This window comes from Cynocephalus volans, chromosome 8, assembly GCF_027409185.1.
Source record: "Cynocephalus volans isolate mCynVol1 chromosome 8, mCynVol1.pri, whole genome shotgun sequence".
NCBI lineage: Eukaryota > Metazoa > Chordata > Mammalia > Dermoptera > Cynocephalidae > Cynocephalus > Cynocephalus volans.
The window spans coordinates 96,465,663-96,483,455 of NC_084467.1; the positions used below are offsets into that span (position 1 = coordinate 96,465,663).

Genomic DNA, 17,793 nt, shown 5'->3' on the forward strand with positions numbered 1-17,793 from the left:
GGCCACAAGATAGAAATCTGATGCCTGAGGTGGAAGCCAGGACTAGAGATAAGAATTTGAGAATCTTACACATTATAAATGGTAGTTAAATGGTAAGAGTGGAAGAGACTGCTCAGAGTAAAATGAGCAGTAGGCATTTAAAGATAGGTTGAAAGGAGTTTAAGAAAGACCACAAGAAGGATCAGCCAGAAAAGGTAGAACCAATGGGAATGATGTCACAGAAGCTAAGAAGTAAAATTCTCAAAGGAAGGGATTGGCCAACACTTTGAAGTGCAGCAGAAACAATAAGATGAAGACTGAAAATGTCAATTATACTGGCAACACCAGATTACAGAACTCAGCTTCAGTGGAGGTGGGACAGAGATGTCCCGGTACAGCTGAAATCAAATGGGGCCAATTTAGGCAGAATTTATTTTCAGTGCGCTCCCACCCTCACCTACCATTCTCCTTTAACCTTTCGTCCTCTGGTAATATGCAGCTCCCAGCATTTCTAATGCACCTAATTCTACTTATAAAAAACAAGGGTCTGATATCACTTACTTGCACTTTAGTACAAATTGGTCCATCTTCTCTACCCGAATTATTTATACTGCAAACTTACCTTTATAGTTGGAAGAAATTTCAGGTATAAAAGCAGATTGTACCTGCCTCTTCCTGAGGATAGCCCTGATTTAATAACTTTGAGATATCTGGTAATGGAGATGAGGTGGTCAAAGGAGAGATCTATGGTTCTGTCCATTCCTATGGAGGTTTCCTTGCTCCCTTGTAGGGCCTTCAGCTCAAGTTGCTGGAGGCCAGTTTCCAGGAATTGTTGCTCTAAGATCTGAAGTCTACCCCCAGCAAGCTAGTTTCCTTCCTCTGGCCTCCACTGGCTAAGTATAAACCTGATCTTCCCAAAGCCCTCCAGTCTCACCTCTGCTCAAAGATCTCCCCACAGAAGGCCCAGAATCCAGACCCTCTTCCAGTACTCTTCATCCTTTTTATGCCACCCTTTACTCAGCCTGACTGGTCCACAGTTGATGATCCTATTTCTGACCCTAGAACAGTCAACGCAGCAATGGTTCTCAAATTTTAGTGTGCAGGCTCTGCTGTGGAGCTTGTTAAAAATATTAGCCACCCTGCAACCAAAAGTCATTGACTAATTATCTCTGAATTGGAGACTAGGGATTTGTATCTTAAACCAGCTCCTTGCATGTTTCTATCTGAGGCTGCTGCTCATTAGACACATTCTAAGAAATAAGATGAGAGAGAACCATATAAATGTAAAGTATACTTATGATTATCATAATCTAGCAACTCAGCCACTTTGGGCCCTTAATGTCCATAATAAAGGAGACTGATTCTACAGGTGAATGTGCTCCTCAGAGAACTTTCAGAGAGGTGGGAGGGTGAGAGGGATGCTGGCTTCTGGGGAAAATACAGGAATGTGGTGGGGGGTGCAGGGACTTGACACTTTGGATATTTAATACATGAGTATCAAAGACAGAAATCAACATGCTTTATATACCGAGGAACTAAAAAAAAAATGAAAAAATAATAAAGATCTTGTCTGGCCACAGGAAAGGAACAACATTAGGAGCTTGACAATTTATGCTTGTTCCTTGCAGCACAAGAATGATTACATTAAACTGTTTTCTAGTTCATTACTCCAATAGCACACACCTATTCACTTAAAAAAAAAACTGTGACAACTAGATATCATACTTACCTGGAATAGACAGCACACAAAAACTGTAGCCTTTGCCAAATAGGAAAAAAATGCAAAAAATACATACTTCATGCCATAAGCAGACACCAGAAAGAAGTCTACTATAAAAGCATTATCTAAAGGGTCCTTCTAAGACAATGTATTTTGAGACTATAAAAATGCAAAAGGCAGGCCAGTTACTCGACTGGACTTACTTCAGTGCTGAGGGATAAAAGATAATCAGAATTCTGAGGGCTATACATCATCTGAGTCAGAGGATGAAAAGGAAGATCTGTCTGAACAAAGTTCTTTGCAAAATCTGATGATCTGAAGATTCTTCCTCCACGACTTCCTCCAGACACCTCTGCTGTTAATATCACCTGATCAAGAAGAGGAAAAAACAGATTCAGGGTAGGATACTGTAAGGGCACAGGAAGTTTTTGCACCATTTTCACCAGATATTAGTTAGAAAATTTTAGTTCTAATAGAGGAGTTATAAAAAAGGTTAGTTGCTCTACTTTACTCCTCAGGTCTTAGTCTTAACAAAAAATATCATCCTAAATTGAGCTAGTGCATAATACTTGTGATTTGAGCCTAGTCAGTTTGGAGATTAGTCAGTTTCCCAAAAAGACTAAAATGTTGTCACAGGGAGTATATATTCTAACGCTACACAACTGTTGCATAGCTATGAAGGGTTTTGGTGCATCTTGGACAGGGATCAAAAAAAGAAATCTGTATGCTTAATTCCATTCTTTTTCGATTAGCATTATGTTTAATTTTAAAATATAACAATAGTAAACCAAAATACATCATTGTGCATCACTGGATTGTTCCAATACTAATATATGTACGACAGCCCTGCATGTGGTATCAAACACAAACATTACACATGCAAGAATGACTCTCACCTTTCCAGAGTTCTCAGGACCAATAGCCATGCCAAATTCAGTCCGAATGAAGGTGTTATTGATGAGATTTGTAATATCCTTAAAGTTCTTTCCATAATCCTCACTAAATGGAAGAAAAAAAGGCAAATTTAGAGTACAAGGTCATGGATATTGTTGGGTTCCTACCCAGCTTCTGTTCCCCCTTTCCACTGACTTATTAAGGCACTCACCTCTCCTCTGAACAGTCAAATCCGTCTGAGGGAAATTCTACCCCCTTCACCAGTGATGGGTTCAGGAATGGGAGAGAGACCCAGGTTGAGCCAATGAAACAAAAGGGGGAAATCTGGGGTCTTTGAGGAAACATTTCTTCACACTTAAGATAGCACTTGATAAAATGGTTGTCCTCCTTCAGATCAGTGGTTCTCAACCAGGGTGTTTCTGCCCTCCAGGGAACACTTGGTAATGTCTAGAGACATTTCTGATTATCAAAACTCAGGGTTGAGGTGTTACTGGCATCAAGTGGATAGTGGCCAATGATGCTGCCAAACATCCTACAATGCACAGGACAGTCTCACAACAACAAAGAATTATCTGGCCCCAAATGTCAATAGAACCAAGGTTGAGAAACCCCCACGATGTAGTATGTGAATGCAAAGCAAAAACTCACTATAATCATTTTGTCACAATGAGAGCACAGCTGAGGTTAGTCTGGAATCCCAAAGGAGCACAGCCTATGACACTAGATTGAACTGACCCTACAGCCTGTCTTTCCTCTGTATTTAGTAATATGAACCAAGAATTTCCTTATGATTCAAGCTAGTTTGAGTTGGGATCTCTGCTAAATGCAGCCAAAGGTGTCTTACCTGCTGTATTAATCCACAGTACTTATGATAAAGCTATAGGTTAAGTAGCAGAGATCTTGAAGTTTTTCCCCCTAGAGGTTACTATCTTAGGCACAAGTCTTGAATTCATGCAGCCCACGAAACACAGCAAAACAAACTCAATCTCAACTCTTGGGTTCTCAAAGCTTTTTCCAAAAGTTCACTCCAGAAATACCTTTGAGAGATATTTGAATTCATGTTTAGATTTTGAGAAATAAGAACAAAAAATCAGTAGCAGTCTAACTCTGCCAGGTTTAGTACTACGTACTGCTGTCTTAAAACATGATACAGAATGCCAAATTTTAATATCCAAAGATCCCCAAAACACAGGCAATGAAAGAAGAAATAAACAAATGGGATTGTATCAAACTAAAAAGCTTCTGCACAGAAAAGGAAACAATCAACAGAGTGAAAAGACAACCTACAGAATGGGAGAAAATATTTGCAAACTATGCATCCAACAAGGTATTAATATCTAGCACATACAAGGAACTCAAACAACAGTAAAAAAAAATAATAATAATCCAATTTAAAAATGGGCAAAGAAGCTCAACAGACATTTCTCAAGGGAAGACATTACACACTGTCAATAGATACGTGAAAAAATGCTCATCATCACTAATTATCATGGAAATGCAGATCAAAACCACATTGGGATATCATCTCACCCCAAACAGACTGGCTATTATCAAAATCACAGAGTGACAAATGCTGGCGAGGATGCGGAGAAAGGAGAACCCTTCTACACTGTTGGTGAGACTGTAAATTAGTACAGCTTTTATGGAAAACAGTATGGAGGCTCCTCAAACAACTACAGATAGAACTATTTATTATACAATCCAGCTATCCCACTACTGGGTGTATACCCAAAGGAACGGAAATCATCATTTCGAATAGAAACTTGCACTCCCACATTTATCACAGCTCTATTTACAACTGCAAAGATATGAACTAAATGTTCATCGACCGACAACTGGACAAAGAAAATGTGCTATGTGTACACAATGGAATACTTCTCTGCTATACAAAAATAATGAAATTCTGCCATTTGCAGCAACATGGATGAACTTGGAGAAAATTATGTTAAGTGAAATAGGCCAGGCACAGAAAGAGAAATACTGCATGTCCTCACGCACAGGTGGGAGATAAAAAAAAAAAAGAAAGAAAAGAAAAAAGAAACACCAAATGCAATAATATGTTGAACTTTCAGAAGGAGAGAACAGAACTGTGGTTATGAGAAGGGAAGGGGAGGAGGGGGAGGGTTAGGGAGAAATTAGTTAATGGATCCATTTCATAATGACTAATATGCCAACTATCCTGATTTGATCATCATGAGTTGTACACAAATAATGATAGTCAACTCTGCACCCCACAAATATGTATAATCAATTATGTTTCAATAAAAACTTTAATATTCATTAAATTTAAGTATCCATTAGAGAAGACCACTGCACACTGCAAGTGAGTTGCCCATGGATAAATGTAATCTGAAATGGTCTTCACTGATAGAATATATCATTTAAAAGGATGGTTCAAATTTTGGTAGTAGCTTCAACAAATAAAGAATCACAGAATTATAGATCATGAGAGATGTAAGGAACTAAGGAGAACATCTTGTCTAACTTCCTCATTTCACAGATGAGGAGTTACAAGGGTAGGCAACTTATCAAAAGTCAACTAATTAGTTAAGGGCAAAATTGAAGCTACAATCCAATTCTCTTAACTCACAGCCCCAAACTACATACAACTTTTAATTATTTGTGAGGAGTTTTGCCCTTACAACCTGGGGTCTTCCTCTATTTTGTCCTGGCTTGTGACCTGGCAGTGAAGATCGGCTAAGAGGAAGCTGGAGACAAAGAGAGAAATATCTATGCGCGTACATACAGGTCCCTCATAGTACATTAAAGCAAACTATGTCTTTAAGTCTTCTGAATGACTCTTCCCCTCCCTTAGCATACACAGAAAATTCCTAGATAAATGAAACCAGAATTAAGTACCACTCAACAGATCCCTTTATTACCTTTTCTCCAGCTTAGGAGTATAAGATCAGTTCTTATCTTCCTGACAGCCAGCCAAGAGAGGTGCATAAACAATTCTACAGTGTACACGTTATCAACAGCCCAGAAAACCTTCCAAAGGAGTTACAGAAGCAATTATCATTAGTTTACAAATCTCCCCTCCTTTATGACATCCCAGGGAACCTCTCTGCAAACCTGCTGGCAAGCCTGCTTGCCTTTTAAGAACTTGGCACAGCAAACCCAACCCTGCCCTCCAGAAAAAGGAAGTAACATGAGCAAACAAAAAATCACCCACTACAACACTCTGGTACTTACCCAGCTAAACAAATGGAGAAAATGGACTCGTATCAACCTGCTGGGATTTAAGTAGATTTCTGTCAAGGCCACTTTGAGTCCAGAGATATATTTTAACATAACACCTTATTTAAATGTAGCCTTATTTTCTATCAGCATACATCATACATTGTGAAGAAATTAATGAAACACTCTGAAAAATAAACCTACTGTTCAAATTCCATATGACAATTTATAGTTATGAACAGCAGTCAAATGATGTTAACAATTAAAACCATGTGAAACCACCTGCTTTAGAGTTAGTCTTTTCAGTAACAATTCTATGCATCAACTCTAATATCTGCTCTTTCTGGTTACCAAAAATAAATGATCACTTCTGCATGTATCTGTGGTGTAAACATGCATAAGAATATGCACATGTTTATAACTCAAGAAAATAATGCTAAAATACAAATATATTTGGAACAGGGCTTGTCTTAGTCCATTCAGGCTGCTATAACAGAATACCACAGACTAGGTGGCTTATAAACAGAAATTTATTTCTCACAGTTCTGGAGGCTGGGAAGTCCATGATCAAGATGCTGGCAGATTGGTGTCTTGTGAGTACCTGCTTCCTGGTTCACAGACTGCCATCTTCTCACTAAGTCCTCATATGGCAGAAGGGACAATGAAGCTCTCTGGGGTCTTTTATAAGGGCATGAGTCCCATTCGTGAGGGATCTGCCCTAATGAACTAATCACCAACCAATAGCCCCACCTCCAAACACCATCACATTGGGGGTTAGAATTTCAACAAATAAATTTGGGAGTTATAGGGGCCGGCCCGTGGCTCACTCGGTAGAGTGCGGTGCTGATAACACCAAGGCCACGGGTTCGGATCCTATATAGGGATGGCCGGTTTGCTCACTGGCTGAGCGTGGTGCTGACAACACCAAGCCAAGAGTTGAGATCCCCTTACCGGTCATCTTTTAAAAAAAATAATAATAATAAAATAAATTTGGGAGTTATACAAACATTCAGTCTATAGCATACCACCACTGACCTCCCAAAATTCATGTCTTTCTCACATGCAAAACACATTTATTACATTATAACAGCCCCAAAAGTCTTTTTTTTTTTCCTTTTTCTTTTTGGCAGCAGGCTGATACAGAGATAGAATCCTGAACCTTGGTGTTATCAGCACCATGCTCTAACCAACTGAAGTCCAAAGTCTCACCTAAGTATCATCTAAATCAGATATCAGTGAGAATCAAGGTATGATTCATCCTGAAGAAAATTGCTCTCCAGTTGTGAACCTATGAATCCAAATGAGCTATGTGCTTCCAAAATACAACAGTGGGACAGGCATAGCATAGACTTCTTCCAAACGGGAGAAAGAAGAAAGGGGATTCCCACATTAAGTTCAAACTACAAGGCAAACTCCATGAGACATTAAGGCTTGAGAATAATCTTCTTCAGCCCAATGCTCTGCCCTCCAGACCCACTGGGGTAAGGGTCCCTCCTTCCAGACCAACTGAAGTGGCAGCCCTGCACCTGCAGCTTTGCCAGGTAGGGGTGGGCCCCCAAAACTCTGAGTGGCCCTGTACCCACAGCTTTATGCAGAGGCCATCTAAGCCCACTGAAAGCAAGGTGATGGTCCCCTGCTTTTCAAACTGAGGAGGCAGCTTCGATGATCTCTGAACTGCCTTCGCAATCATTCTTCCCTTGTCTTGAAGAATAGGGTACATTCACAGTTGAATAGGTCTATGGTTCTGTCCTGTTAAATCCAAGAGGTTCAACAGCCTTCCTTCATTCCTTCCCATCTCCTTCCTCTTCAGTTCAAACTGGTAGTTTTCCTGCTGGGATGGAAGTCTACAGTTCACATCCATACCAATCTGTTTATCATATGGTCACTTGGCCACATCCCCAGTGTTCTCAATTTTTGCAATGAGATAGACTGAGAATTTTTCTGAATCTTTAAATCCTGATTCCATTTTGCTAAACAATTCTGTCTTTAAGTCATCTCTCTCTTCTTGCATTTTACCATCAGTGGTTAGGAGGAACCATGCCACAACTTCAACACTTTGCTTAGAAATCACTTCAGCTAAATATTCAATTTCATTGCTTGCAAGTTCCACCTTCCACAAAACACTGAAATATGAACACAATCAGCCAAGTTCTTCACTACTTTATAACAAAAATTGCCTTTTCTCCATTATTCAATAGTATGTTCCTCATTTCTGTCTGAAACCTCATCGTAATGGCCTTTATCATCCATATTTTTACCAACATTCTGTCATAGATTACTTCAGTATTCTCTAAGATGAAAACTTTTTCTATACCTCTCATCTTTTCTTTCTGAGCCCTCACCAGAATCACCTTTAAATTTTGTTCACACTAGGATTAGACGATTGTGAGACAGGTTAGATTTACCCTACAGATGATGTGTTGCTGCCATGGTAATCCTGCTCAGTACGAGAGGAACTGCAGGTTCAGACATTTGGTGTATGTGCTTGGCTGAGGAGCCAATGGGGCGAAGCTACCACCTGTGGGATCATGACTGAACACCTCTAAATAAGAATCCTGGCCAGGCAGAACGATATGGCAGCACCGCATGCCTTGGTTGGCCTCAGATAGCCAGTCCCCCACCATAACCACCAGTGGGCATCAGGACCAAGGTCTGGTGCAGAGAGCCTCTTGTCCTAGGAAACGGGAGTGGGGATGGGGCCAGAAAGGCAATGCATACTCATGAGGAACCTGGTGCTAAACCATTAATAAATGACCTGCTTCTGGGTTGGGGTTTTGCATATAGCAGAGCAGCTTCCTCACTGCAATCTACTGAGAGTCAGCCTTTGACACGAGGGTTTGTAAAATAAAATAAAATAAAAGAGAAGAACGAAGAAAAAAAAAGGAAAAAATTTTGTTCACAAAAGGGTACCCTCCTACATCGTTGGTGAAAATATAAATTGGTACAGCCATTGTAAAAAATAGTATGAGGGTTCCTCAGAGAACTAAAAATAGAACTATCTTACAACCTAGCTATCCCACTACTGGGTATATACCCAAAGGAAATGAAATCAATATATCAAAAAGACACTTGCACTCCCATGTTCATTGCAACACTATTCACAATAGCCAAGAGGTGGAATCAACCTAATTGCCCACCAATGGATGCATGGATAAAAAAACTGTGGTATATATACACAATGGACTACTATTCATCTATAAAGAGAAACGATATTCTATCACTTGCAGCAACATGGATGGAACTGGAAAACATCATTTTAAGTGAAGTAAGTTAGAGTCATTCACACATGGAATCTTTAAAAAAAAAAAAAAAAAAAAGGTGGTTCTCATAGAAGTAGAGTGTAGAATAATGGTCACCAGAAGCCAGGAGGTGAGGGGTGTGAAGGGAAGGAGAAAGGGTGGACTAACAGATACAAAACCATACTATCTACCCTAAGAGAATCATTGTGCAGTATATGCATGTATTGAAACAACATACTGTATCCCACAAAAATATAAAAATTTTTAAAAATAAAATTTTGTTTACAGCAACCTAGGCTTTTTCTAGCATGCACCTCAAAGCTCTTTTAGCCTCTACCTGTTCTCTATTCCTTTTGTTCATTTTGCCATGATTAAGTTACTATCAATTGTGACATAAAAGCAACAAGGATGATGGCAAATTCTTAAAAATAATCATAGTTTTGTAGTTTTCACTAACTGGGAAAGTTTAAACAGTCAATCCTCATAATTCATGGATTCTGTAGTTGTGAAATTCACATATTTGCTTAAATTTATTTGTAAGCCCAAAATCAATATTCATGGTGCTTTTATACTCATTTGCAGACATTCACAGGGCAACAAATAATTTGAGTCCCCCAGTGCACACATTTCCAGCTGAGGCCAAACAAGGTGACTCTGCCTTCTTGTTTCAGCTCTTATACCGTAAACAAGTGTCCTTTTTTTGATCCATTTAGTGCCATGTTTTTGCCTTGTGCTTTTTACTGGTAATTGTGCTGTTTAAATGGCATCCAAGTGTAGTTTTGATGTGCTGTTTAGTGTTCCTAAGCACAAGAAGACTTTAATGTGCCTCATGGAGGAAGTTAGACAAGGTGTTAGGCAAGGTTTGTTTGGGCAAGAGTTGTAGTGCTGTTGGCCACGAGTTCGATGTTAATGAATCAACAATACATATTTGATAAGGTGTCTCTAAATAGAAGAACACATAAAACAAGGTTATATATGGATCAGTTGATGAAAATGAACGTTGTGACCAGTGGTTTGCAGAAACCTAACCCTATATTTCCCCTAGGAGCTATGGTTCCATATTCACTAATTCAGTGTTCGTGGCACCTTTATACAGCATAACTATTACAAATAATAAGAACCAACTGTATTGAGATTTCCAGTTAAAAGATCAATAGGGAGAATGTGGCTTATTAAAATGTACCGAAGGATTCACAGACCCAAAATAGCTGACTAGTAACACTGGCAGAGTTTGAATTCTCTCTTTTTCCCCTCCACTGTCTGATGCTACCTTGTATGTTTTTATTTCAATATTTTATTGTTTTGTTGTTATTAGAAAAGGATGCGCGTTTTCTGTTGGAATTTTAAAAATATAAGTGGGAAAGTAAACAGAGTAAGATATTATAAATATAATCACAGAACTTTTGATAAGAAAGAGCATGAGTATGTACCTGGGGTCCTTATTTTGTTGTGATTGATAAGAGAACTCTAAGTGTATAAAAGTGAAATTGTTTTAAAGGTAAAATGTCATATATTTCAGCAAACCTTTTCTTAAAAAAAAAAGGAAGGAAATATATTTTGTAAATGAAATTTATGCTAACCTTGTAACTGAATATGCAGTCATTGTTAATAATTTACTGCAATGATGGTGTAACACCAAGGTCAAGGGTTCAGATCCCCACACTGGCGAGCCACCAAAAAAAAAAAAAAAAAAAAAACTACTGCAGTGAAAATTGAACTGGACCCATCATTAAAAAGGTGTCACACAAGAAGCCTTGAAGAAGCTGGTTTACTGCACTTGCCTGTTGTATACTTCTAATTTATCCTTTAAAAAAAAAATCTCAAGTAACATCCCGAAGAACACTGACTATGAAATAAGTTCTAATGTAAAATCTCTTAGAGATTCTCTTATAAATTTCCAAAATTCGAGCAACTCTCAACAGGAAATGAAAACCAGAAATAAAACAGCCCAGCAGTGTTGAGGTAATTAGGTATAGAATCCTGGTGTAAAACAATGCTTACATTTGTTTCACAGAGTAGATCATAAAATAAAAAGTTAACTCGTGAGGCCATAAAACAAAAAGATGCAAAATATCTTTTAGTTGCCAAAAATCAAATTATCATCTTAATTATAGTTTATTTCTTTTTCAACTTCATATTTGCAAGTGAGAGACAAATGTACTTTATAATTTATTATACAAATTAATATTCCTTAATAAAGAATCAAAATGTATGTTATTCAATTTTAGCTAATCATTAATGTCCTAGGAACTTTATTTATTATCTCCCAAATCTTTCAACAATTCTTTTTCACAACGTAAATAGAGACAACAGAGACAGCTTCCTTCTATTCTTGTGAGCCTTCATGTCCTACCACATGGAGCAGGTGGCATGTGATTAGTATCTTTTATCTAACCCCCAAATGAACCTTTGACCATATAAGATTTAGTAGACAAAGATAATCCAATAAATAGCATAATCATTAATGCTCTGAAAAATGGAAAAGCCTTCAAGGTGGATTCAATGGGCTTTTATTTTATTTATAATTGGGTGACCAACCGCAGCATATTCAGGACCTATTTTGATCAAACTGCTCCCTCCCTTTTCCATTTCTGAAGCAACAGGTGCCTCTTGACTGGCATGTTCAACATGAGTCAATCTAGGTCAGACCAGCCTAGTTGGAGAGTCAACATGGCATGTATTTACAGTTTCCACCTAAACTCTGGAAGACGGTAAAGAGTTTTCACTTCAGAGCAGAGAAGAGATAATTAATATTCAAAGTGACTGTGGTATTAAAAAAAAAATCGCTGTGCAACATTAAGAAAAAGAACCTTAGTAATATTAGACTATATTAAAAACAAATAGGATTGCTCTCTTGTAAAGTATATGTTAGGAAAGGGGGGTTTCTCACAGAACAAATACAAGATGAAAAACAGCTGAGTAAGATGGAGGTAAGTATTTAAATAGTACTACAGTGACACTGGTTCTTGTTTTGGTTTAGGTTGCCAAAATAAGCATAATACTGAAAAGTGAAATGATGTGGGGGAGTCATGAAAACACTTTACTCTACATGGGTCTGACTCAGGAACCCATTAGGTACAATTCTGGCCATATGATTAAAGAACAACGTAGAGAATAAAAAGTGAATTCAGAAGGCCAGTCAAAAAGTGGCTGAAGCATTGGTATAAAAGATAATTCAACCTGGATAAGAGGAGTTTAATAAACAGCCTTCAAGACACATAGAGATCAACGAGAGAGGAGATTTTCATTTACTACTAAAAAATAAACTGGAAATGAGCATCCCCTATGATACAAACACATATGATATTTATCATAGCAGCATTAGGTAAGGTGAAAAAAATTAGCTGCAACCTAACTTTCCAATAAAGTAACGATTAAGTAAATTATGTCATAGATTGACAAAAATGAAGGGTTACTAGTAGAGGTGATAGTACGCGCACCAACCAATCAGAATGGATGTAGATTATAATGCCAGGTGTTAGTAACACTTGCATGTTGGTAGGGGTTGGGGGGTGTGCATTTGCAGAAGCTGTGGAGGTGTATGGGGGCAGGCAATCACATCTTACCAACTAGCATGGAAAGCTTTCAATTCATTTTAACTGGTACAGCAGCGCCAGTACATGCTGGCTACATGCCATCCCTGGCCATTGGCATGGCAGCAGCTCACAGCACCAAGCTCTAGCTCCATGCCAGGCACTGCAGAGCATACCTCACAACAGCTCTGAGGTGGACATATTATCATCTTTCTTTTACAGATGATAAAAAAGACAGGTTAAATGACTTGCCCACGTTCATTCTGCTTGCAAATGACAGTGCTGAGTTTCAATCTCAAACCAACTTGCCAACAAAACTTGCTAGCTTTTTGCTGTTCCATGTTGCTTCCAAGACTAACAGCTATACGATATAACATTAAAAAAGAAAATCAAGATAATAAACTGTAAGTAAATAAAGATTATACTCAACTAGGGTGAATTTTTTCTTTCTTTTAAAATTTCCAAATATTTTGATTGTGTTGCTTTTATAATGAAAGATAAATTGGTAAGGAAAACTTACCATGAGGAGAGTTTTAATAATAAGGATTCTTAAAACACTAGAAAGGGTTACTACAGTAAAGTTCCAAATTTTTTAGTGCATTTTTTTCACTCTCCAAACAGGATATTTTCCATCTGCCTGAAATAGTTCAACTACGTTCTAATTTAATAAACAAAGTTACCTATTACAGCCCTTTCTAGCACTAGGATACTACAATACACTGTCAATCCTATGTCAAACAAATAAAAAAAATCCTCAGTCTAAAAATCATAGAGAAGCCAAGGTATTCATTCATTCACTCAATTAATATTTACTGCCTGCCTACTATGCATCAGTCATTTTGCTAGATGATGGAGAACCTCAAGTTAGTCAAGAACCTTGCCTTCATGGAGCTTATACTAATTTCATGATGGCAATTGCTTCATGGCCTAAAGGTATACGCTGCCTATTTTTAAGCCAACATCACTGTGTTGAAGGACAGAACTCTGGTTCCAGGCCCTTTGAAATTCCCACAGAAGAAGATCAAAATGGGCCCACCATCACTGCTGCTGGAGCCATTCTCTGGTTCTAGAACTATCACCTGTCTTCCTACAGAACAGCTCTCACAGAGCAGGAGTCACACAGGTGGCCCACTGCTGCCACTACTGCTCAGTAAGCCTTCTGCTGCTGCAGACACTACAACTCTGCAGGCAGGAGGCCAGTGAAGGGCGGACTGCCACCACAGTCACTGCAGCAGCCACCACTGCCATGCAGGCAGAACGCCAACCACTCAACTACATCGATACAAGGAGGGTCACAAGCGGAACTCAGGGAAGGAGGTGAGTGAGTGCAGACCCATAACCCAGTGGCCCAACCTCCAGGGGGAATGACACTGGCCCCCATGGTAGCACACCTAGGGCTGGGAGTGACATAGGCAGCACATGAGACTGCCTTAACCCAGAAAGAGACATACATGGAACCTAGAGAGTGCAGAAACCCAGGATAGCCAAATAGAGTAAGGAAGAAAATTCCCAGTGCACCTATCAAGGTCACGGGATGCTAGTCAGTGTGCCAACAAGCCCACCGAGAGACACTCACCCCAGCCAAAGAGTGACAGGACACCCAGGTACTTCTCCCAAGAACTTGAGACCTTGCCCACATCTTCAACAACCCAACACAGTGTCACTAACCTCAGCAAGGAACCAGTAAGTGCCCCAGTGCCTAGGCCAAGAAGGCACTCACATGCAACTCTGACTTGAATACAGCCAAAGTACCCACATGGAGACTATACTACTGGGTGGACCTAGAACCAAAACTAAAACATCTTACTCAATGGTCAATATAAAACACATGCACAGGAGGAAGTCTCTCTCCTGCAAGCCCACTCCAGAGTAAGAGAAGAAGCAATTGCTCTACAAGATCAATAGACATCAACATATAGACAGAAATAGAAAAAACAAGAAAATATAACACTACAAAAGTAATACAGTAATTCTCAAGTACCAGGCTCCATAGAACAGAAAACCCTTGAAATGACTGAAAATGAATTCTGAGCAACTATCTTAAGGAAATTCAATGAGATACAAGAAGACTCAGACAACACAATGAGATGAGAAAAACTACCAAGGATATGAAGGAGAAAATTTACAAAGAAATTGATACTTTAAAAAAGAATGTAGCTTAACTCATGGAACTGAAGGATTCAATGAAATAAAAAACACAACCGAAAGCTTAAGTAGCAGACTAGAGGAAGCTTCAGAAAGAATTTCTGATTTTGAACATAGACTTTCGAAATAACTCAGGAAGACAAAAAAAAAAAAGAATTTTTTAAAAATGAAGAAAATCTAAGAGAGCCAGCAGACGATCTTACGCACACAAGCATCTGAATCATGGGTGTTCCAGAGGGGAAGGAGAAAGGAAAAGGCATTGGAAACATATTTAATGAAATAATAGTGGAAAACTTCCTAGGTATAGAGAGCTGTACCTTTGAAAAGACAACTCTAAAACTTTGTCAATGTCACAATATAGGTTATGGTTTCAGAAAACATTACCTCTGTCATGGGTAGTGTGAACACTACACAAAGCACTTTGGTAGGTCTGACCTGAGAACCTCCTTTTTATCTAGAAACGGTCTGTTTACGTCTCAAAATGTTAAATATTTGCTTGGAAGGTACAATGAGGAGTTTCATTTTAGGGATTAAAAAAAACTATTTTGTGCTCATAATAAATAGTAGGATGTTTATACTCCATATTACCATTCTGCAAATAAATATCCATTTAGATTAACATAAACACACCCCCTTATAGACTCTTCCTTCATCTTCCTTTATTGTTCTGCCCCTCAGTCAGATCAAACTAACCTCCTTGGAACTGGGCCCCTTTTCATACTTCCTTAAGTGGCTAAGTAGATGTTTAAAAGTGTGCTAAGTGTGACAGTCCGGTGAAAGTCTGAGATGGCTAGGAGATCTTTTAAATTTACTGTTACACTCCACCATGTCTAGAAAAGGGGGAACCTATATTTCCAATGTGTTACTTAGTCAAATACCATTAACATATGTTGTTGATCTCACCTTCGATATAGCTTGGACTGTCCAAAACTCATAATTACCAGCGGTACATGGAAGGTAGTTAAGACTAGAATGACCTGGAGAGAGACAAAAGCATTCTGTCAATAAGAAATATACTTCAATTACATACATGCCAGTATGTGATGGGATTAAGTCAACATCTGAAAGATTGTTGATAGCTCTACTTTGTAGTAGCCTATAATGTAATATATCTGAAAACCAAGAAGGACCAAGTTACTAGGGCTCAGAATGATTCAAGAAGTCCTCGACTCCTTTTTTAGGGATGATCCCCATTGCCTACACTTGCAGCAATGAGGTAGAGCTACTCAAATACACATGACAAGAAAGAGAGGATTTACCTATTTTGTATTTGTATTATCATAAGATATTTTCAGGCAAGAACCATCTCTCTTTTCTGCTTACAGAGGCTAGAATAGTGTGGGTGTTCCCATAGAGGTCACTGTGTCACATATATCTGTCCTTTTCTTTTCTCTGCTGTTAGTTCTCCATGAATAAATAATTATTTTTCTACATAAAAGTATGCATGAGGAAAAGATTCTGGATAGATTAAATAAAACAAGAGTCTAGGGAGTCTCAAAAAGCCATATAATAAGAAATCTTGGAGATATCAACTATCTTAGATAAATGCATAAATCATAGAAATTAGGACACATCTCAAATTTTAGAAGAAACAGCCATGCTTAAAGAAATTCTATTGGAAGTTTAAAAATTAATTAAAATAAGAAATATACAACTTGTTTTTCAGAACCAAACTTTTATTTCTTTAGGCTTCTGACATAGCTATCATGTGCCTCAATGCTATGATAAATGCATTAGTGGAATACCAGAAGGCATGAAACATAGCCTCTGTTCTTATTTAGGCAGGATAATAACAGAGCCAGGTAACACCAAGCCCTGAGACCAATTTAAGACCTGAGGGCCATGTATCCTCAGCATACTTTCCTAGTGGGAGACCAGCTGCATACTAAGAAGGATAAGGAGCTGACTGACTCACTCTCCGTTCCCCCAATCCTGGCAGTATCTCCTTTGTGGTAGTGGCAGGGACAACAGAAGGAGTCAAACAACCATGAGTCCCTGGGCACCACAGTCCTTCAACACAACTGTGGGAAAGGACTCAGAAATAATATAGCTTGGAGGAAAAATTCTAAGATGTGTAATGTACGCTTTTCTGCTTCTACACAGGGGTTTTTCCCAAGTACTGTGAGATTCCCATCTCAGCACGCAGCACTCTCTTTCCTTTTTCTTCTTCTTGCTCATCTCGATGCTAAACGGCCACAAAAAAAAAAAAAAAAAAAAAAGGTATCTACCTTTGGAAGAAGGTGGTCTCAAGATGTTCCCAGTTTCAAAGCAAAACCAAACCAACTGCAACCTTGTGAAAAATTTGTCCTGCAAACATGCATCTTCTGCAACTGAACCAAAGTCAGTTTCAGAAAGTAATGATATTTAGTGCTTCAACTCTCCAAATCTACATCATCTTCTTGCTAGGCTGAAATAACAGATTCAAAATATTACTTACCCCAGTGCTATCTCCAACCCAGGACAAGGACACTGAGCCACTGAGATCATCAAAGACATGCTATAAGGGAAACAAAAGTGAAATACATTTAGAAATGACTGCTCTCCTTCAATCTTGGACTTCCGTAAATAATTCAGAAGTTTATTACAGTACAGAGTAATTACGTTCATAATCATAAGGGAATATGGATTCCTAGAACAAAATTTGGGAGAGACAGGCTCTAACTACTTAACCGGAACCACAAATAACTTGGAAATTTAAATTCTCTCTCACACAAAGTAAGCCAAACAGATGAGTTTTCTTCACTACACCAGATGGGGAGATGGAATAATCTAATTGCTTTCTTCAAGAGAACTAAATATAAAGATATAAGTATTCTTAGGATGCTTTAAAATAAGAGACCATAGCCCTGACATTGATAGGCATAACTGTAACCCAGTCAGCATAACTTAAATTTTTCTAGGCAGCCTTCACAGTATAGCTGAACAGTTAGCAGCTGGATTCCTTTTTGCTTCCAGGCTCAGTCAAAATGACAAGGGGCAGAAGCAAGAAGCAAGTGCCATTGTTTTAACTTTTTATTTAATAATAATAGTAATAGTAGTAGTAGTAGTAAGAATAATGATAATAGTAATAATAGAATAACAATACTAGAGTTGTGGTGGAAGT

At 38.5% G+C, this 17,793-nt stretch overlaps 1 protein-coding gene across 4 annotated transcripts in view; it reads right to left on the reverse strand.

The window, feature by feature from the left end:
* The window catches only part of SORT1 (sortilin 1), a 76,154-nt gene that overhangs the window by 38,374 nt on the left and 19,987 nt on the right, over positions 1-17,793 (reverse strand). For all 4 annotated transcript variants that reach the window (XM_063107126.1, XM_063107124.1, XM_063107125.1 and 1 more), the window contains exons 2-5: positions 17,128-17,187; positions 15,594-15,667; positions 2,596-2,698; positions 1,903-2,067 (exon numbers count right to left, since the gene is read on the reverse strand). In XM_063107126.1, coding sequence (XP_062963196.1) covers positions 1,903-2,067; positions 2,596-2,698; positions 15,594-15,667; positions 17,128-17,187 — 402 coding nt within the window. The remainder of the gene's footprint in view (positions 1-1,902; positions 2,068-2,595; positions 2,699-15,593; positions 15,668-17,127; positions 17,188-17,793) is intronic.